This window comes from Typopeltis vanoorti, chromosome 24 (genome assembly GCF_054136105.1).
Source record: "Typopeltis vanoorti isolate ZY-2024b chromosome 24, IOZ_Tvanoo_1.0, whole genome shotgun sequence".
In the NCBI taxonomy this organism is placed as follows: Eukaryota; Metazoa; Arthropoda; class Arachnida; order Uropygi; family Thelyphonidae; genus Typopeltis; species Typopeltis vanoorti.
In genome coordinates this window covers 22,323,085-22,346,744 of record NC_143572.1, presented here as the reverse complement: position 1 = coordinate 22,346,744, position 23,660 = coordinate 22,323,085, and the positions used below count along the sequence as shown (strand labels likewise).

The following is a 23,660-nucleotide window of genomic DNA, read 5'->3' as shown; positions in this document are numbered from 1 at the left end:
TGTGAGAGTAGTGGAAACATAGGTGCACAAATGTTGTGTCCAATGGTCTTGGCAAGGGATCAGAAGGCTCAACTCCCATTTGGACAGGAGATGCATTTGCAGCATTTGGCTCTTTCAAGATCCAATTTTTATTTGTAGATGATTCGTATATTGTCATTAAGAGCTGCAATACAGGCAGAATAAGCAGCTGGAATTTTGATCTTGGGTCACTCGTAGTATGCTGAGTGTTTTCTTTTACTGCATTGGCACACTTTTTTTTTTTAGAACCAAGACTTGGATGGTGGCTGAGGATTTTGGGTGGAATGGGGGTCTTCATTCCTGTGAGGATGATTTCTGTTATTCAGTCTGAGCACTCCTTAAATCCTGCAAACTCACATCTCCCATACACCACTTTTTTGATATCTGTCAGTCAGCCATCCTCTTATTCAAATTAGCATTTTATAATTCAATCTTACATCCTTCAACTTATGCAATAGTCTTCCATGCTGTATCCTGTTAAAAGTTTTAGTAAACTTTAAAAGTATCAGAGTGTATTGATGTATTCATTTCCCTTATCTAACTCAACTGTAACATTATTATAAAATGTGAGCAAGTTACTCAAACATGACCTTCTCTTAGTAAACCCATACTGTTCATTGCAAAGTATAGATTATTTGTCAATCCATTTCTGTATGTAATCTCTTACCAACTTATCTAAAATTTTCACTCCTACTCCAGAGATATAGGTTGAGAAACACATCAGTCTTTGCACAAGCCTTATGCACTGAGATTATCATATATTATTTCCACTCACGTGAAATCTTTCCTGTGCTGAAACTCAAATTATACAGTTGGTTCAAAGAACAGCCAGTTCAACTGGACACTGTTAGCATCCATGCTGATATCCCATCAATCTCTACTGCTGAATTAATATCCAGTTTATGCTACAGCTCTAGTGCCTCTTACATGTATACCTAAGTTTTTTTCCTCCAGTGTAGAGGAAGCACTGAGCTCTGTTGTGTACACCAGGCTGATAGCTTTTAGCAAAATAGGCACACATTAGTTGAACAATCTCTTCTGCATCTTCCACCAGCATACCATTTACATTTATGGGAGTTTTTCACATTCATTATTCCTTTTACTTAACATAACAATAGAATTCTTTGGGTTATTTTTAGCTTGAAAGGCTAGTTTCTTTTCATACTCACACACTCAGCTTTCTATACAATATTTGTAACTTCTGGCATGCAACTTATAATTTTCATGACATCATCCTTGTGCACATAATCTTTCAATGTCATCTTTTGCTTAAGAATCTCATTTCTAAGATTTTAGTTTCATACATCCAAATTTATTGAGGCTGGCTCCAGGAAAAGTCTTTCATGTTTAAATTTACTCAGGTGGAGTAAGGTGGCCTTTTTCCATCGTATCATGTGGTGGGTGTCAATGCTTGGCAAGCTTTGAGTGGCTGGAGTGGTGAAAATGGATGTAGGCTTTGTGTTTGGTGATCTGATGTTAGCTGTCCTGCCTGCCACAACTGTAAGCATGTGGCAGGCAGGAAATCTATGGAATCTAGTAGGCATATAGCAGGTCTCTGGGGAAAAGTGAATAAGCAATGCCAATTTTTTATATGGTCTAAGTGTTTCTAAAGTTGTATCTTTTTAGAATTTTCAGTTTTTCATGTGCCATGGATCTACTGTATATACAGGATAGTAATAACAGATTTGTTGAGGTCTCTGTCTGGAGGCAGTAGAGGAGGAGTATGGTTTTAGGGTTTTAATATTCTTTGGATTTGGTGAGGACTGTAGCCATTGGCTAAGAAGGTGTTGTGAATATGTTCAAGTTCAGTGGTGAGAAGCATTATTAGTGGAGCTAAAAATTCTTAGATTGTTGGCCATACTACTGAGTATGGCCAAACAATCTGAGAATGCTTGTGGTCAGATTGGCTTTGACAACTTGACAGGGACAATTTTTTTTTTTTAAAATATCATTTAAATTCAGTACTTTACTTCCTAGAATTCTGGATTTTCAGAATGTTGTATTATGCTCAAGTTGAGACTCATCAATTTTCTAAAATGTGATTTTGTTCACTCTTAACTAAAAACATTAAATATTTCATATATCGTTTCACTTAAGTCAACTTTAATTTCGACTACATACAGAATAGATATAATTATTCTTTATGAAGGACCTGCACTCATATGCAGTGTCAGAGAGAGAGAGAGAGAGAGAGAGAGAACTGAAAACAAGAGACTTTGGGCCTTTGTGCTAGATCCAGATACTTTGGGAATATCATAAGAAACAGCCAAAGTACTTGTTCAAAGGGGTAAAATTTTTGTGTAAAAAGTTGAAAATAACTGGGTTCAAGGCTACTTTGTGACTGGGCAGTGAATTTAGAGCTCATGTAAAAAAAAATTCTGTAGCTCTTGAAAATAATGTATTAAACTCTGTTCTTTATATATGTATCATCCTCATTCATATATCCATTATAAATCTCAAAAATTATCATTCAAATTACATACCTTTTACAATTATAAATATACTATTGACAATAATTGTCATGGCTGTGCAGAGATTTTAAGGCAAATATTATATGCCTGTATTAAAATTCAGATATCCCCCCCCCCTCCCTCAAAAAAAATTAAGTTAAAAAGCTAATAATACAGTATTATTAGCTTTTAATAATTTCGTTTAATGTTTCTTTCTTTTTTGCATGTTGCAAGCAAAGATGTTTTGAAATGTTATTTTTGTCTTCAGCTTCTAATGAAGTCTTGCTTAGAATATCTAATTTAAGCTGTAATATCTAATATCTAATTTAAATTAGATATTAAAAAAGTGGCACACCATTTGCCAACTCCTATAGGTAGAGATGACCTTGCTCTCACTGAAGAGACCTCAATAAAGGTCGAAATTAGTCTGGGTAGTGGCCCTTCCCTTAATGCATAACATTATACATATCCACAAGGAGATGTGTTTTGCATTATGGGAGATACTGAGATAGGAGTGATGCTCACTTTCTGCACCTTTGCAACGAGTTGCCCGTTGTTGTACCAACTTACCCCAGTCCTGAAGATACTTTCAGGTGCAAACTTTGTTTGCTCACACTTGGATAAAGGATTAAACTAAATTTATTATAGTCTAACCAAGTGAAAAATAAACTTTCAACAAATTAGATATTACAGCTTATATATTTTTGTATGAGCTGTAAAATTTTGAAATGTTCATGCTGTTATCTTACAAGAGAAGCAGTCACTGCTGTAATTCACATGACAGGAATAAATAATCAAACTTACCTCAGCATTTAAACCCCGTGAAATGAAGAATAATTGTTACAATTTCCACTTTCATTTTGAAATTATAAATAAATAATTTTCCTCTACTAAGAAAATAACTTTTGTAAGCATTTCAAGCCAAGCGATAATTATGGTGCAAAATGATGGACTAGAATGAAAATTGCTCTACTGTATTTTCAAGCATGTGCAGAAGTGTTCAGCTGTTCAGAAGGAAAGAGAACACAGTAGGAGGAGAACTATGGTAGATTGTGTCTTCAATACATGAAGATTGAACAGAATTTAGAAGTTAGAAATGAAAGACTGACATAAGTGAAGTTCATTGTAGTCATTCATCTATATAGGATTTATTCAGTTAAAACTAAAAGAAACAGGCCCAGAAAAGTTTATCTTGTTTTATTTAGGCTTGTCAGTATGAAGGGTGATGTGAATCATTAGTGGTTTTAGTTACTTCTTCAATGAAGTATGCCGATTACTTTTATATAAAAAGTACACTCGATATGTGATGAACTGTTGATATGGTTTTAGTAGTTTAATTAAGCTTGCTACTATTGTCATACAGAAAGTGAATTAAGTTACTGAGGTGTTTTGAGATATGTTTTCCTCAGAGTTCTTTAATTGAGGATACAAGAAGAATTTAACTGTTATATTGCTGTCATATAGGAAACAGTTTCTGCCTTAATTTTCCTTCTGAGTGAATTCAAGAAAGAATGTAAGTTCTGCAGAGAGCAAGAGATTAAAATTTCAGAAGTTTCATTCGTAAAGGATAACAACTTATATTCCTGAATGGAAGTAGAGCAGATAATGTTGTCCCCCCCCCCCCCGATCTGAAGTATATACTAGCTCTTGTGTAGTTAAGATGTATTCATTTTATGTTGCATATATTTATGTTCCTTTTTGTAAATTAAAGATTTTGTTTTTTTGATTTTGGTTATAAAGGTGAATGAAGACCCAATCTCTGAAGTAAAATGCCAAATAGGTTAATTAAGAGGATAAGTTTATGTGTGTGTGTGACATCCTGGTATAAACAAATCTGCATGCAAGTCTGATTTGAGATTAAGAGTTAATTGGAGTTGGAGTAATTTACTAATGATGCAAACAAAGAAAGAAAGTAAAAAATACTCCCCAATTTTGTTGTAATTTCTTAGAATAATTAGTTTCTTATAGTATATTATCAGCCAGCCTGGTTGGACAAGTGGTTAGCATACCTGCTCTCCAAACAAAAGTCACAGATTCAAATCCACCATGTACATGGATGTTTGTGATTTGTCTTTAGTTGGAAGATGAATTTCATCACCTGGTATAAGACCACTACCCTGCTTATTAAAAGACTGAAGTGACTTGAAAAAGTTCCATGTTTGGTCTCTAAAGCAGGGTTTCCAGACTATCTAAAAATAAATAAATAATAATAATAAAAAAAAACTTTAGTCCACCCATGGACAAATGTACTATAGGCTTAAATAATACAAATTATTATTTAAATATTATATAATTATTTTATAGGTTTAAAATGTACAAATACTCAGTGGCGTGCTCAGGATTTAATCTTGGAGGGGACCGAGCGCTCAGGATTTAACCTTGGGGGTGGGGTGGGGATTGAGAAGACGATTTGCGAATACACACTACGCATCGCATACGACCTATGACTGAGCATCTGCAGTGATCGCTAATTCATAAGTAGTACAGAAATAGAAGATACGACACAACATAAATACAAAAAATGAATTTTAATTAGGAAAAGATTTTTGGAAAATTTTCTAGTGTTTTTTCCTTTTCTTTAGGGGGTGCCCGGGCCCCTTCCCCCCCCCCTCCCTGGGTGCACCACTGGATTTACTAATAACCTTTCATGGGTGGGAACATAAAAAGGATAAAAAAAAGTAAAAAATACCCCCCCCCCCGGCCATAATATACTCTGAGGATGTTAATCCTGTTATAATTTCTTAGAATAATTAGTTTCTTATTGTTCTTATAGTATTTGGTATATTTCCTGATATTTTGTTGGAATACTGTAATATTAAAGTAGTATTATAAAATGGTACTAAAACCTCACAAGAACAACAGAGCAGCAGCAGCAGCGGAATGCTAGTAAAACTGTGAATAAAGAAGTTTGTCTCGATAAACAGAATCATGCCATTTTTCAGAAACTAAAAAGATACTGATTGCAGTATTAGATCTGATTATAGCATTAGAGGGAGAGAAATTTGGTTAAAGAAGTGAATGTTCTATCTCCAAAATTATTAAACGGACAATGAGGGAATTGGAAAAACAATTAGAGACACATCAAAAGGACATGAAAGTTAAGTAAAAAAAAAAAAGCACTAATCATAACGATAATCAGATAGGTAAAATCAATTATAAAGTGAAGGATATTATATGGCATGGAGATTCCATTATAAGCATGTGACTGATGACCATATTACTACTTTGAGTAGTTTTCCACATACTAAAATCAAAAATTTAATGAATGTAATTGAAAATCAAACATGAAAAGTAAGAGAAAGGATATTAGATGATATGATTACAGTTAGGGTTAATTTAGGGTTAGGTATAGTTAATATTAATAACAGTTTTCCATGTAGCAGTAAGTTTGAAGCAATTTGTTGTGAGGTGGAATCTAACAAGATCAAATACATAATTGGGCATTGTTATGGGGCTAGAGGATTGATTGCTGATGACAACAAAATGTATCACCATATCATGGGTGACTTAAATTATCTCAACAGTTTCAGTGAAATCTCATGAGAAGAATGAAACTGAGTTTACTGAGCTGTTGCAAGATAACTTCCTCAAGCAGCACGTGACAGAAGGAACTCAAGGTCAAAAAGTGTTCGATCTGATTACAGTGTTTGGGGGGGGGGAGTGAATGTTCTATCTCCAGCTGGTGACCATGATCATGCTGTGCTGACTTGGGAAGTGGCTGAGTGTATGGATATTCCATTCAGAAAAGGATACATGCTGAATGACAAAGCAGGAAGTTATACCAACTGAGGGGAATACTAGGTTCCATCATACAGTACCCCACACACAGCAGTATTGTGCTTATCGGTCCCTTGACCTCTCATGAATGGGATCAATATAATAAAAAACAAAGGAAGATAGGAAGGATAATGATAGCAATACATGGGAAGTATTAAAAATATATCAATAATAATTATTATTATGGCTATTATAGCAGCCTGTTTTTGTTTAGGAGTGTCCCTTATTTTAAAAACATTGGCTATTTTTACCCCCCCCCCCGTCACAAAAAAAAAAAAACCCACTTTAAAATAAGATCGTTTTAGTACACACTCCAAACACTAGGCTATGTCATACATTCAACGAATGTATAATTTTCACAAAAGAAACCCACCAGAGAACCATCCTTACATACACCGTGCAAAAAACACACAACATTCCTTAAGAATTGACTACATCACAATGTCACCCCAAATTTTGCTAGAGTATGCAGTAACTGCTCCATTCCCAGGAATAAAAAAATTTGCTACTAGGCATCACGCACACTCATAAAACAGGCCATACATGACAGATTCAGAAAGAAAAATCAAGCATATTCATACATCCACAATACAAAACGTAGATTGAAAACCTTAATGACCCCAAAAGAATGGGCGGTTTTCTCTGAAAGTACCCAAACACATACATCAATGACTACGTGCTGTTAATTGAAGCCCGACACACAAAAAAATGGAATGCCTTAACAGCCAACAAATACATGATACATAAAGTTCCCAATCCTTCAGACATCACTGCCTCACGACCCACACATGCTCACACCCGACGAAATCACTATCCTAAACAAAGGACTTAACTTCGCTATATCCCCTAAATACGTACCGAAAAAAAACATCATTATCGAAGTCCGAGCAAAACTTGAAAATGATCCAAACAGAGATACTATATTCCAAAAAATAAACAACATTATAAATAGCAAAATAATAGTGAAACCCAACATTACTCCCAACTTGCAGAAAGCCCTATTATCCTTCAGAAAAAACCCAGATATCATGATCACAAAAGCTGACAAAGGAGACACTGTAGTCATCATGAACAAAACTGATTACCATAACAAAATAACGGCCGTCTTAAACGACCAACACACCTACCAAAAAATCCATAATGATCCCACCTCTGACCTCATAAAACAAATCAATAGCACCCTACACACCTTAAAAAGTCAAAACAAAATAGACAAAACCACAATGAGACACACAACTCCCTGCATCCCCTGTATGTTCGGGAACATCAAACCCACAAAGACGGTTATCCAATACTGCCCATAGTCTCCTACAAGAACACCACCACAGCTCCTTTATCAAAATTTGTTGCCAAACTCATCAAACCATTACTGACGTCTAACTGCATGATTAAAAATACGAACAACCGATTCCAGAAAATAAATAACATTACTTCATCCCAAGATGACATCCTCACCTTGCTAGATGCAACTTCATTATACACTAATGGACGTCCCAAGAACATTAGACATCATACACACACTACTCACAGAGGACCACACCCTACACACATGTACAAAATTAACACCAAATGACATCATTAACTTGATCAAACTCACAATATCTGCCAACTTCTTTAAGTTCAACAATTTCATATATATTCAAATTTTCAGTCTCCCAATGGGCCAAATAATTCTGCTAGTTGTCCACATCAGTGTACAACTAGCAGAATTATTCCTAGCACACATAGAATCACTCCTACTACCCCCCCCCCCCGGCATCACCTTTTATGGCAGATACGTAGACGATATTCTATGCATTGGTAAACCCTCACACAATCACCGCTTTACAAACATTCCTCAACGATTATAGCAACAGACTAAAATTCACATGGAAACAGAACAGAACAAATCCATCAATTTCTTAAACCTGACATTAATCAAGACCAACAACAAAATAGCTATGAAGATATTCCACAAACATACACATATCGGAATCTACCTACATTTCAATTCATACCACTCATATTCCGTTAAAAAATTAGTCATCCTATCCAGTGGCACACCCAGGGAGGGGGCCAAGGGGCCCTGCCCCCCCCCCCCCCAAAAAAAAAGAAAAGGGAAAAAAAAACACTAGAAAAATTTTTAAAAATCTTTTCCTAACTAAAATTAATTTTTTTATTTATGTTGTGCTCTGTTTCTACTTATGAATTAGCTGTCACATACAGTGGGATTATCCTATAGCTCTTGGGAATCACTGCCGCTGTAAACAAGGCGAACGAAGCAGTGCTCGGGCTGACCCGAGCGCTACTTCGTTTGTCTGAGCTGGGCCAGAGGAGATTACTGGTATCATGTATTGATGATCACTGCAGATGCTCAGTCATAGGTTGTATGCAATGCGTAGTGTGTATTCTCAAATTGTCTACTCAACTCCCCCCCCCCCCATGATTAAATCTCACGTGTGCCACTAATCCTATCACAATTTATCAATGCTTACAAATTCTCAACCAACAGTAATTATCTTAACATGGAATTAAAGTATTTAACATAAGTTTTTAAAAATCGCAACTATTCCACACATTTAATAAATTACATGAACAATATGGCAAAAACCCATCATAACAACAATACAACCAAAACAGCTTTCCTTACACGTATGGTCATTAAATTGCCATACATCCAAAACACATACAAAGCCTACAAATACATTTTCAAACACACGGACTATAAGCTAGTATTCACCACGAACCAAAATTAGCAACTCTCCTAAAACCCACTAAATATCTCACATACAAAGAAATATTCAAACACTACAACGTAGTCTACAAATTTCCTTGTCAAAAAGACTGTGTCATCACCTACACTGGCTCTACCATCACGTCTTTATGGACTAGACTACAAGAGCACTTCCTGGATTGCAATCATCCAAACATACATCCAAAACACATACAAAGCCTACAAATACATTTTCAAACACACGGACTATAAGCTAGTATTCACCACGAACCAAAAATTAGCAACTCTCCTAAAACCCACTAAATATCTCACATACAAAGAAATATTCGAACACTACAACGTAGTCTACAAAAAATCAGGTCTTTATGGACTAGACTACAAGAGCACTTCCGGGATTGCAACATCCCCATTCCGGAACATCTAAACACAAAAAAACATCGCAACATCAAAAATAAAAATAAAATACAGAGTACGGGGAAGACAGAAATTGCAGCTCACGCCCTTGAACTGAAACATATCCCACAAATCGACAAGGCCATAATCATAGACAATCATAGAAACAATGCTTAGAATATCTGAAACAATTGCCATAAAATGCGATGAAAACTCAATCAACGTCCACCGACCCTACCTAATTTCTGAATGTGGGACGATCCACAACTTACAAATCAGGCCATGTCTCCAACCATTTAGCGATAACAAATGCCCTTTTTTTGGCAGATTCAACTTGCAGTCATGACATAGCCCAACACTCATTCTGAAAATGTTCCGATGATGGTCATTCGACCAAAATGGTTTGCACCCCGTTAACGTTCTCCCCTGCCCCAGTTTTCCCATAAGTACCCCCCCCCCCAAAGCACCCTTAAACACAATAATATATATATATATTATTAAAATAAACCCAGGTTTCCAATTTATTCTTCTGCTTCAACCCCCCCCCCCCACGCTCCCTTCCCCCTCGTTATAAACAACCTTCAGCAGAAACATGGAATTTGAAGACATCCTAGTATCAAAACAAGGTATGTACAAAATTTTTCCTCCTCTTTTATTCTGCTATAATTGCATTATGGGTGAGTATTCTTCAATAATCACCCATAATGCCCTAAAATACATATATAATTTTTTTGAGTAAAAATAGCCAATATATTTAAAATAAGGGACACTCCTAAACAAAAACAGGCTATAATAGTTTAAGAGGAGTAGCATGGGAATTTTCCCAGAAACAATATGCTATATCAATAATGCTTGTTGATTTATAGTTTATCGACACAAGGACAACAACGGTCATACTTCATCCATCGATGATACAATATCAGAATATGTTATTAAAGTTTCAAGAACAAACAGGGTGGGAATGAAATGGATGTGGCATCTTATTAAGCAAGAGATTCTTAATAAAAAGATTATGTGGAAGGAATACCATATGCATAAAGGATGATGTCAGTTGTGAAAATTATAAGGCATAGGCCAAGAAGATATTTAGCCTTTCTCAAGTATGCTTGCATAAATCTTACCTGAAAAGTCAATAGGGAAATTCCTCTGTAATTCTCACATTCAATTCTATTTCCCTTTTTATAAATGAGTGGCTAAGTGATCTGAATTTATGTATACTGTAGCCACTGTAACATTTATTAGCAGATATCCAGACTATTCTTTATGTTCAGTTTTCATCATGTTTCATCTCTGACATCTTCTAAATACTCCTTCCTCTATTTTTCAGCTTTTTCAATAGCCTCCAGAAAATTTTGCCATCTTTGTGATATATATCTTGTATGTTCTTATCAGTCTTCTCATTACTTTTGTTTAGCTACTTTTACACACTGCTCTGCTTTCTTACATTTTTCTCTGTATTCTCTCAGAGCACATGCTGACTTAACTGGCCAGGAACTTTCAATATGCTTTCTTCTTTTTTCTTTGACTGTCTCTAATTTCCTGAGTTCTTATTTTTCTCTCCTTGCAGATAACCTAATACACACCTAATTCAATAATAAAAGACCGGGATATACTGGCCGAAGAATTTAATAACACATTTAGCCGACTAGTTTAACCAACTTGACTGTTGGCTTCATCTGAGCATACATAAGGTGATAAAAAACAGCTTAAAATAGGTCAAGAAAGAAACATAAACGAGTACTAAATGTTATACAAATTCAAAATATACGTTGCATCAAACGCATGGAGTGTGTGTGTGTGATGTCAGACATTGTTATGCAAGTGTGTTCTGTAATTTGCAGCGAAGTTGAATTCTGGTGTGCTAAGTGATCTTATGAGAGTCTTCCATATGTCAGCAAGGATTACACACCTTTCTGGCTGAATCATTGTCTTCTTTAGGTCTGGTGCTGAATCTCAAATTTGGATCTTGCTTTCAAACTATCTTTCAGTTTTTAAGTAATATTTGTGCATTTGAGCCTACAGTTCACCTCTGAAAGCTGCTTGATTGATTTGTTTTAAAACTCTCAGAGTACATGCTGACTTACTTGCCAGGAACTTTTGATATGGTTTTTTCTTTTGATTGAATGTCTCTAATCGCCTGTATCCAAAATGGAGTTATTTTCTGTCCTTGAAGATAACTTTACCATGTGCCTTTCTGATTTCTTACACACTTTTCTTTTAAATATGATATTCAATTTTCTTCTGCTCACAACTAAATGGCAATCACTTGCTATTTCGAATCCTCTGCATGTTGTTGAATCCTGAACTAGCATGAAGGCATTGCTATCAATAATAATGTAGTCAATGAAACCTTTATTTCTTGTGGCTTCCTCTCTCTGTGAATTTGCTCACAGCTTTATGTTAGAAAATGGTGTTAACAATGGCTAGTCCATGTCCTAAGCAGAAATCCAGTAGGTATTTACCATTATTATTAGCTTTGTTCTTTGCTTTAAAAGGATGGGGGGACTTCTCAGAACAGTAATAGAAGGTAAAGTTCCTGGAAAAAGAGGCAGCGGTAGACCATCAATGAAATGGATGGATAGTGTGTGTGTGTGGAGTGACTGATCTTCAGAGGGTTGAGGCTGCCAGAAAAGCAAACAACAGGACTACATGGCGAGGCCTGGTGTGGCACATCACCAAGCATCGGAGTGACCATACAGCATCTATGTAGATGCCCAGTGAACATAGAGAGAGAGAGTTCTTTGCTCCAAATTTTCCCAATATATGTCTGGTAATCATTTCCTACTCCACTCTTTAGATCTCCAACAAAGACCAAATTTTCTTTTGTCTGCTTCCCCTTCTCTAATGTATCAAAGAATTTCTCCACTTCTTCCTTAGTAGAAGAGCCTATGGTCTCACAGAAAGTGAAACCATAGGCACAAATAAATCTCATTGTTCAATTCCCCATTCTGATGTTTGCAGAGTGCCATTCAGGAAGTTTATCCTCATGTAGTATTGAATACTATAGCTATCCCTTGCTTTCCGTGAATATAATACACCAAACATAATACCTTGCATTTGCTATTTAGAAGAATCTCATGTTTTTGCATTCTTTGTTTCAGTATGTTGACCTGACGCACCTCCAATTCTTCTGCCTGTTTCATTTATTTCCCACTGATTCCTTATGTTGGTAATGCCATTCTGAAATTCTGTTAATAGTGATTTGGAGTTCATGGAATTTCTTTCAGTAGCTGCCTTTCCACTTCTCTGTTCATTCTGGCTCCCTTCCTTGACAAAAACAATAGGGCTTTGTTTAATTGGGCAACATCATGTTGTAATATCATTTTATACTGGGTTTAAGCCAATAAGAATATAATTTAGTTTGTTAAATCCAAAACTGCCAGCCCATTTTGTGTTTTCAGTATCCAGGAAGATACCTGCTAACATGATATACCACAAAAAAGCTAAGTATCGGACATTAGCTCAGAAGTTCTGGTTAGTTCTCCACATTCATTTAAGACTATACTAAAGTTCTCCTCCCTGTTATCTAGCTTTCACCCTCTAGCCATTCCTAAATGAAGTAATCTTTACTTGAAATGCCTACCAGTTGAGGAGGGAGAAGTAGTTAATACCGAGTTATTCATCTAGTAATCTCTCTCTCTCTTACCTGTTCGTCCAATTCCAGCACTGCAATGTACCAGTATTGGAGGCCCTAATGGATGACCACTCCATTGTGGCCCCATTGACTTTACCGCCTGAATCTGCCTCTCTCGAACTTTATCTCGAAAATCTAACATTGCGAGAGCTGAAGAAGGAACTCCATAATCAGGCCAGCTGGTAAACTGCATATGAACTACTTTCTGGGAGGAGTTCACCTAAAAATATAAATTACATACTGTTATAATAGAAATGAAATCTGAATACAAACACAAATGTCCATCATATTCTTTTTTTTAAATACATTTTTCATTTATTATTTGTTTTGAAATGGAAATAACAGTCAGTACTACCTAGACTTTTAATAATCAGTACATTGTGTATGTACAATATACATCTATAATCTATCATACAGCAAGAATCAGTAGCAGTATGTCAGAGATGAAAGGTGTGAAAAATACACTTACATAAATTGGAAATGGGAATTTAAAAATTATTGGACAGAAAAGCAGATATGCAATTTAGGACCAAGAGTCATAACAATAATTCTTCAGACAAGTACTGTAGAGAGTTATTACTCTTATATCATTAGGACGAATTCAACCTAATGTTGCAATACTCTTTTTCTGGTTCAATGCTATCTCAGGGTATAAACATGTTATTATGAAGCTCCTGTAAGATCAATTTTTTGATTTATTGAGTTTGATTAGATGTACACCACTTCATCTAAGGTAACATTATAACAGTATCATGTATAATAAAATTATATAGTAATATAACTGCAGAAATATTCTTTAAGATATGAATTAAAGATGCCAAGAAATTATATACTTGGTTTAATCCATTATCCAAGTGTAAGCAAACAAGTTTGCACCTGAACTATTTTCAAGACGGGGCAACTCGTGGTAAAGGTGTATGACTTCACATCACTTGCCTTAGTATCCCATAATGCAAAGCACATATCATTACTGGTATGTACAATGCTATGCATTATGGGAAGGGTCACTACCCGAGACCGCTTTCAACTTTTATTGAGGTCTCATCAGTGGGAGCCAGACCCAACTATACATACCTGTAAGGATATGTGCTTTGCATTATGGGATACTAAGGCAAGCGATGTGAAGTCATACAGCTTTATCAAGAGTTGCCTCAGTCCTGAAAATAGCTCAGGTGCAAACTTGTTTGCTTACATTTGGATAAGGGATTAAACCAAGTATATATTGAAAGTTTATTGAAAGTTTATTTTTTCACTTGGTTAGAGTATAATAAAATTAGTTTAATCCTTTATCCAAGTGTGAGCAAACAAAGTTTGCACCTGAAGTATCTTCAGGACTAGGGTAAAGTGATACAACACCAGGGCAACTCGTTGCAAAGGTGGAGAAAGCTACCAACACTCCTAACTCAGTATCTCCTATAATGCAAAACACATCTCCTTGCGGATATGTCTAATATTATGCATTAAAGGAAGGGCCACTACCCAGACTAGTTTCGACCTTTATTGAGGTCTCTTCAGTGGGAGCCAGGTTTAAAGGATTAAACTAATTTTATTAAACCAAGTATATAATTTATTGGTATCTTTAATTCATAGTATAACCAAGTGGAAACACTTTCAACAACTGTTTGACAGTAATAACTTATCAGAATAAAGTGGTGTCAAAAGGATGTTTTAATACAGGTGCCAACAGGGCAGCATCAACTTGATAATATAAGCAAGGATAACTTGACATTTGAAATATTCTGATTAAAATAAATTATTAGACAACTGACCAGAGAATTAGAAAGAGTTGAGAAATGCTTAAAGAAACTTAAGAAAAGTACTGAAGTTGGTAATAATAATAATAACAAGGAAAGTCAATTAGAATGGGGTATGGCAATTGCACTCACTAACAGAGTCAACTTTCAGCTTTTCAAGGCAAAAATTAAGGATGTGACAAACATAACAGAGAAACAAAAGAGAAAAGTAAAATAGATAGTAGTATTGGAACTAATGATTGAAAAAGCAACAAATACAGTATGGAGGAGATGTGAAAGTACTGCTGGAAGAAGTGAGAAAGAAAAATGAGAGTGAAAATTGTTGATTTATTATCAAGATATGACAGTACTGAGTTAAGAAGGTGGGCTATCATATCAAATGATTCAATGCGCAGACCATGTAGAAGAAATGGGTGTGAGTGTTTAGATAAGTGGAGTGAGTTTCATAGTAAAAAAGACTAGCTGGAGAGGGATGGTTTGCATGTTAATAGATTTAGCATCATGGGCCTGGAGAAATTATTTAATGGGATAAGATCTATTGCAGAGGGTCAGGGAAAGTAGATCATCAGGGGAGAAATGGCAAGAATGTGTGTTAGTTTAGCTATGGCATGCAAACATGATAATGATATGAATGTCACTGAGCATGGTTATGTCACTAGCGAAGGGGTGGAAATGCTTTGGGTTTGGATTTTCTGGTGAAAAGAGAAAGTTACCCAATTGCACCAAGCAGACTGTAGATGTGAGTATATGAAAAAGCTAGGTGGTAACTTGTTATGGCTATAAACAAATGACAGGAGCATCAGGAAGAACAAAGGTGCTGAATTTCTTGTTTAGGTGAATAATACTGATGCATTATTGAAACCTTACTACAAGAGTCAGATATGGTAACAGGGATTAAGTGAAGGCTATAGTGTTTTTATGGAGGACAGAACAGAAAGGAGAAGGAGGAGGATATTGCTAATGATACCTGATCATTTGAGTGTAGTTGGGACAGAAACAAATGAATGCAACAATAGTAATTATGTCCCATGTAGGAGTGAGTTTGAGGTTATCTGGTGTGAAGTGGAGGCTAACAGAATGAAATATATGGTTAAGTGTTGCTATAGACCCGCTGGTTCAGTTGCTGGGGATGGTGAAATGCAGCACCTAATTACCCTGTTGGGTACTAAGCAAATAACTATTACGGATGACTTAAATTATCTGAACATTGATTCAGCAGCAGAGAAAATTCAGGGTAAAAATGAAGGAGAATGTATTGAGCTGTTGAGAGAAAACTTCTCAAGCATAATGTGAAAGAAGGAACTCAAGGGAAAAGAGTGTTAGATTTAATCATAGCATCAGAAGGGATGTCAGAATATGACTGCTTTGCCACCAGATGATAGTGATCATGCCATACTGATCTGGGAAGTATGGGTGTTTCAATTAGGACAAGTTACATGCTGAACTGCTGGCCTGGTTGGCCAAGTGGTTAGCGTATCCGCTCTCCAGCCAATAGGCTGCGGGTTCGAATCCCACGTAGGCATGGATGTTTGTGATTGTCTTCCACCTTCATACATTCCTTCACCCAAGTATAGATATACTCTCCCAATATGGACTGGGTCACCATGGGAGCAGTAGACCCAATCCTCCTGCAATGGGAGAGGCTTTCACCCTACAGTGGGTAGAAAAATAGGTTAATCATCCTCACATGCTGAACTACGAAGCTGGAAATTATGACCAACTTAGGAGAATACTACCTTTGGTCTCTCAGTATCAATTACTCGAGATCAGCAATGCATGGAATGTTTTGAAAAGTTACTAAAATTATGCACTATTGGAATGTCTGTCCTAGAGTTTGAAGAACAACAAACAAGATGGGAGTGAAATGGATGTCCAAACTTAATAAAAAAGAGATCCATAAGAAATTGATATGGAAAGAATATCATGAGAATAAGTGTGAGAGGAGTTGTGAAATATATAAAGCACAAGCCAGAAAAGTTACAAGTATTGTATGGGAAGCTAAACTAGCTGTTCAGGCTAAAGGCAATCCAAAAGAATTTTACTGTTATGCTACAAATAAAAGAAATAATGAATGTAGAAGAATAACTTTACTGAATGCAGATGGTATCTTGTGTTATAAGAAGATGAGACTGTTCAAATAATGAGTGCTCACTTTGCTAAGATTAAATTTAGAAATAGAGGTGCATGAGAATGATGTTCAAGAGCTATTGCACCTGATAACAATTTGGCAGTAGAGACAAATGGGATATTAGCATGTATGGCAAAGGAATGTTCAGTCAATTTAGCTGGGTTCATCGTATGTTTATAGAACTTGAGTCACAGCTCAGGAAATATACCACAGGAACAGAAATAAGGTATGATAGTTCCATTGTACAAGGATGGTATAAAAAAACATACATATCTAACTACTTACATAATAATATTGTGGAGTGCTGGTGAAGATTTTGGAGAAGTGCATATGAGCTGGTATGCAGAAATGGATTGACAAACAAGCTAACTTTGTTTCTGTTTCTTTTGCAAGGAACAGAATGGCTTTACTAAATGGAGGGCATGTTTTAGCAATTTTCTCATATTTTATAATAATGTTACAACTGAGTTGGATATAGGAAATGATACACTATGATAATGTTAGACTTTGCTAAGGCATTTGATAGAATACTATATGAAAGGCTGCTGCATAAAGTGGAGAATATAGGATTGGAATATAAACTACTGATCGGATAAGTGGGTAGCTGATGGACAGGTATCAGAAAGTGGTATATGGTGTGAATCTGCTAGATTTAAGGTGATCAGTGGATCCAGTACTCCAGGGATCAATTCCTTGGACAACTGTTGTTCAATCTATACATTAATGATATTAGAAAGGATCTGACATGAGATCCTTTCTAACATGAGATTGTTTAATTGTTTGCTGATAATGTGAAAATAGCAGGGCAATCACGGATGCTAATGATATCCAGCACTTACAGAATGATTTGAATAAGCTGGAAATATGGGCAAATGATAAAGACCATCAATGTAATATTAGTATTTATAATGTTATGCACTTGGGCATGATGAAATTTTCAATGGCATATTGTGGATAGGAATTCGAAGTTCAAAGTCGCATTGCAAATACAACCTAGAGGATAATTGTGATGTTGAGATGAATACTGACATGTAAGGAAGTCATGTTGTCCCTTTACAAAGTCTTGATAAGATCACACCTACTATGCTAAATCCCTCATGAACCCAGGGAGAGTGGAAAGAAGAGTTACAAAGGTTATATCAGGATTATAGAATGTAGTTTATGAGGACAGATTGAGAGTATGTAGACCGCAGAGAATGGTAAACAGGAGAAAGAAAGAAAGATATGATAGAAGTTTATAAATTTTTGAATGGATGTTGTAGGATATTGTCTGATGAAATTTTTATATTCAGTTTTTGTTATGTTTTAAGTTATGTTATGTGGAAGGCTGAGAGAAACATGGAGGCATCCATGGAAGTTAAGTTTGTATGTGGTTAAGAAAAGGGTAAGAGATGTTTTTTTTCTTACAGAGCAGTAACTGCCAAACAGTTTGCTGTTGAAGTGTTGAGTGCATCTTGTGTGAATGAGTTTAAGAGAAGCATGATAGCTGGTATGGGTAATGCATGGCCTCTCTCTCAATGCATTTTTATTCAACAAGATACAGCATCCCAAACTGACATTAAATCCAATACATCAAAGAATTACAGAACTGAAAATGAAACGAATAAAATGAAAATGCAGAACTCGATGAACTAAAACCAAAAATAAAAATTAAACTGAAATTGAAAATGAAAATAAAATAGGCACCATCAATGTAAGAAGTGGAAATAGAAGAGGAACTAAAGAAGTATCATGTCAAATAATTGGTGTTAGAAAGAAAAATATTAAAACAGGAGAGAGAGATTCTGCTAAATGATAAATATGAGATATTAGCCAAAACACAAAACAGTGTTCAAACCAATTCTGACTTATGGATATGATAACTAGATTAGAAATAAAGCAGTTGATCAATTGAGATCCCTTTATTAAGGATGTCTGCATTATTTTAACCTTGGTATATTTCTGGTTCTGGCTTATACTGATCAGACCTCAATAACGGTAGAAACTTCTAGGTAGTGACTCTTCCCACAATGCATAGCAATATACACATCTGAAAGGAAGTGTGTTTTGCATTATGTGAAACTGAGAAAACTGATGTGAGGTTACCAGCCTCTATATATAAGTAGCCTAGTCGTGAAGACACTTCACAGACAAGAACATAATTTTTCGAAAGTATAATTAGCTTTATAACCAAGTTGAGAAGAAAATCCACCATTATTTGCTGGGTTCACCTACTTTTTTTCTCTTAAAAAGTTATTGCCTGAAGAATCATCTCATATGTATAAGGAGTTAAATACCAAGAAAAAAAGCAAGGGGGGGGGTGCACTGCAATTTAGAAGAAGAAGATTCTTGGTCGATGCTTTAATTGTTATGAATACAAACTCCCATTATTTTGCATTGACAATTTTTTTTTTTAATAGAACATACACATTTACTATATAAATGGAGTACAAATACGATTCCATGCTATAAACTCAAATATTAAATTTTATTAAGAATTATGTTTAATTAAGAAGAAAAGCCAAATGGCTATTTTTCTGGCGAAGTTGATAAATTAAGGGGATAAAAATCCCTTTTTGTTTTTCAGCCAGTATGCGAAACTCTAAGATCGAAGACTACGATCTAAGCGTTTCATGCCGACGAACTATCGGCGAATCCAAGCGTAAGTGACCACTTGGTAGTGCCACACCAAGGCGACTCGATGCAAAGGTGAAGCAAGCTCCCTCACTATTCTTGATATTTTCTCATAATGTAAAAACACACAGCTCCTAGGAGATGTAATACTGCTTTACATTATGAGGGGAGGTCACTACCCAGACTGGTTTCAACCTTTTTTGAGGTCTCATCAATGAGTAGCTAGACCTAGAAGATATCAAAGTTTAAGTGAAAAGAACTTACATACCTTCGCTATACGAATGCCAGAAAGGTGTGCCACTATATTGTATTATAACATATTATAATTAAGAAGAAAAGCCAAACGGCTATTTTTCTGGCAAAGTTGATAAATTAAGGGGATAAAAATCCCTTATTGTTTTTCAGCCAGTATGCGAAACTCTAAGATCAAAGACTACGATCTAAGTGTTTCATGCCGACGAACTATCGGCGAATCCAAGTGTAAGTGACCACTTGGTAGTGCTACACCATGTGGTCACTCACAATAGTGAGGGAGCTTGCTCCACTTTTGCATCGAGTCGCCTTGGTGTGGCACTACCAAGTGGTCATTTACGCTTGGATTCGCCGATAGTTCATCGGCATGAAACGCTTAGATCGTAGTCTTCGATCTTAGAGTTTCGCATACTGGCTGAAACACAAAAAGGGTTTTTATCCCCTTAATTTAAGAATTATGTTTTTCCATTTCTGATCTACTTTACTCAAGCCTGACCACAGAGTACATTTACAAGTAATTTTCAAATATACTTCCAAGATGCAGATGAATTGAAACTCACCTTTTTATTAGTAAGGAGTAAACTAGTAACAGTATAGTCAGCATAGTGTTCCACTCCACTATTGAACACTTCAAAATTGCCATAATCGGCAGTCATATTCTCTTCTGGTGGCCAGTACTGACCACATTTTATTCTACCTCTTTCTACAGTTTTTGTAGTCATAACAACAACTTGCACTTCTTGTTCCCATACCATACACCAAAAATCAGAAAAGGTCTTGGGTAATGGACCTGTAGGGGAGGATGAAAAACATTCAGAAAATAATTAAGATTTTTGCTTTACACAACCAACAAACATTCATAAAAATTTTAACAACTTGCATAAACAAATTGATAAAACCAAAAATTAACATTCAATGAAAGAAAATATTTCAATAATTTTCATTATGGCCTATTTCTAAACTTCTGCAAAATTAATTTTTTTTAAGCATTATGAATAATTGTGCATTCCATTAAAATTAGATGGCATATGAGATAGATGTAAAAAGTTCTTCACATGGTTAGAAAGTAAATTATTCAAAGAAATTATTTCTTGTTTCATCCTTTAGTCAAGTGTACACAAACACACATGAAGATGCTTGAAAGTTGTGATATATATAAGTAGTCCTGAAGATACTTCAGGTGCAAACTTTGTTTGCTTACACTTGGATAAAGGATTAAACTACATTTTTTATTAAGTGTGCTTTGCATTATTGGATACTAAGGCAACTGATGTGAAGTCATCAGACCATATGTTGGAAGTTTATTTTCCACTTGGTTAAACTTCACATCTTTCTCTAAATCCAGAGTAATTTAATAATAAGGTGGTACACCTTTTGGCAACTCGTATAAGTAAATATGACCTCTCCATTGCTTCTGCCTTAGTATCACCACTTCTGGGTCTGCCTCCCACTGACGAGACCTTAATAAAGGTCGAAACAGGTCTGGGTAGTGGCCCTTCCCTTAATGCATAGCATTATACATGTCTGCAAGGAGATGTGCTTTACATTATGGGAGATACTGAGACAAGGCGTGATGAGAGCTTGGTCAACCTTTACTACGAGTTGCCTCAGTTCTGAAGATACTTCAGGTGCAAACTTTGTTTGCTTACACTTGGATAAAGGATTAAACTAAATTTATTATAGTCTAACCAAGTGGAAAATAAACTTCCAACATCTTCTGCAAAGCACACTTATTTTCAAAAGTGCATAATGCTATGCATTAAGAGCAAGTCGCTACCCAGAAAGGTTTCCAGGCACAGGAAGTTTACTTACACTTGGATTAAAGGATGAAACAAAAACAAGATTATAATTTTTTGGCAAGTATAATGCATTTAGATGGCATACGTTCCAATGAATGTTGAAGAGAAATTGAGTAAATTGGCACTTTAAGAAACTAATGTATAATAAATGTAATGAATATCAACCAAACAATTATCAACCAAACAACCATACATAAGCATGCAAATATATTTTATATGACTCCCACAAAAGGATGTAAATTTATAGTCAACCTATAATATGTTAGTGTGATGGCTTAAATTATGTTAATAGAGGTTAGGTAACATGAGAACCCTACTTGAGATCAAAAGTTACTTTTTAATCTACATGATTATATACATACATACAATTAAAACATTATAAATTATGGAACGAAAGAATAATAGAAGCTAGAATAGAAATTGATCGAGGTTATTTAACAATAATTTGATGCTGTTGTTTCTAAAGAAAAAGAGAGCACAACTACACTCAAACTAAAAGCATTAGACCTAATATCCAATTGTTAAACAACCAATCAATGCATCTGAAAGTCTAAAATGAAAATTAATTCATGCCAAATTAAACATTAAAGTAATGCATTAACTGATGAATAACATAAATGTATGTTACAAAAAAAAAAAAAAAAAAAAAAAAAAAATACAGTGAACTAATTACTGCATTTGTGGTCTAAGCAAAAAATCACTTGCAATCACAAGCCGTCACTAAAGTGCTGTTAGTTTAGCAGCCTCAGTGATTTTTATGCAAAAATTCATGTATACACATTGTTCTTGATCACAATATCTTGTCCAAGACATACCACTGCATGAACAGATCCACAGCAGCATATTTTCATACATACGTCTCCATACTTTGAGTTACTGACTATGGTGTGGCAGTTAATGCATCATATACAGACATCATGCAATGTTGGGATGCAGGATTTTCAATTTTTTCTTAATAAATTATAACATAATAATATACCTGAAAAAAAGTCATATTATCCAGGGAAACTGGAATCAACAGTTTTTTACTCTATATATTTTTAAGTGTTTTTGAATTTAAATAAATTATCAATAATTAAAAGCAACTTAAAAGATTAAATTTACTTATTATGGTGGTATAGTAATACCTACCTTGAGTTGAAATGAATGCATTCTTTTGTTTGTATCCATCAACATAATTGGCATTTACATAATCAGAATGTGGATAATCATCATTACCTGACAGTCTTACACGACTATGATCATAGCATAAAACATCAGTATATCTGTTCTTTGGTTGATTATGTTTCTGTCTGAAAATTGAGAGAAAAAACATTTAGCATTTCCAGCTATAAAATATCAAATCAATATTAACACAATGTGAAGTATAATACAGCATCCATTACTATTTCTATTTTATTTTAATTTTTTTTTCAAAAGTTTAAATGTAAACCATCCTGGGATCATGTTGGGTTGTACAGATTGTATGTTTATTACCTTGTGATTTTCATGGAATGAATATACAGACTAAGAAGGAATAAAATTAAATGCCAGTTTAATAATTCCAATATTTTATCTCTGTCAGAGAAAAGTTCATCACAATAAGGACATGCAATAAGGACTAATGCACATACAATCAACAGAGTATATGGAAATTATCATGCTTCAGTCTCAAGTTGGTATCCATTACTGATGCTAACTAACTGGTAGTCATCAATGATGAGCAAAAGGAATTAAGTAGTCAACTCTCAATATAGTCAACACCGTAATAACAAATACTAAAACTATTGACCAAAGTTTCTTTGGTTCAATATTATGCCAAAAGAAATTCATTATAGCAAACTATCCACTATAACACTCTATACTATGTTAAACTATATTATACTATGCTACTCAGGGCTCTCATGGGCTACCGAGCACATCCCCTAGATGGTGGCAGATGGGGTGGGGAACCCTAACTACCACCTGTTGGATATCAGGGCAGCTCTGAATATATTGAATAAAGAGCCATGGACCAGTGGTTTTCAGACTGGTGATCCCACGTCAAGATATTGCCATTCACCACTGGGCCAGTGTGGTAAATTTATGGCCTAACCTTCCAAGACGAATCAAAGAGAAATAAAATAGCCCTCATACCCTGGAGACCAGAT

At 35.3% G+C, this 23,660-nt stretch overlaps 1 protein-coding gene across 2 annotated transcripts in view; it reads right to left on the bottom strand.

The window, feature by feature from the left end:
• Positions 1 to 23,660, bottom strand: part of LOC150092995 (tyrosine-protein phosphatase non-receptor type 9-like) — a 284,280-nt gene that overhangs the window by 4,927 nt on the left and 255,693 nt on the right. For both annotated transcript variants that reach the window (XM_090413471.1, XM_090413470.1), the window contains 3 exons: positions 22,663 to 22,823; positions 20,293 to 20,522; positions 12,998 to 13,205 (listed from right to left, as the gene is read on the bottom strand). In XM_090413471.1, coding sequence (XP_090269597.1) covers positions 12,998 to 13,205; positions 20,293 to 20,522; positions 22,663 to 22,823 — 599 coding nt within the window. The remainder of the gene's footprint in view (positions 1 to 12,997; positions 13,206 to 20,292; positions 20,523 to 22,662; positions 22,824 to 23,660) is intronic.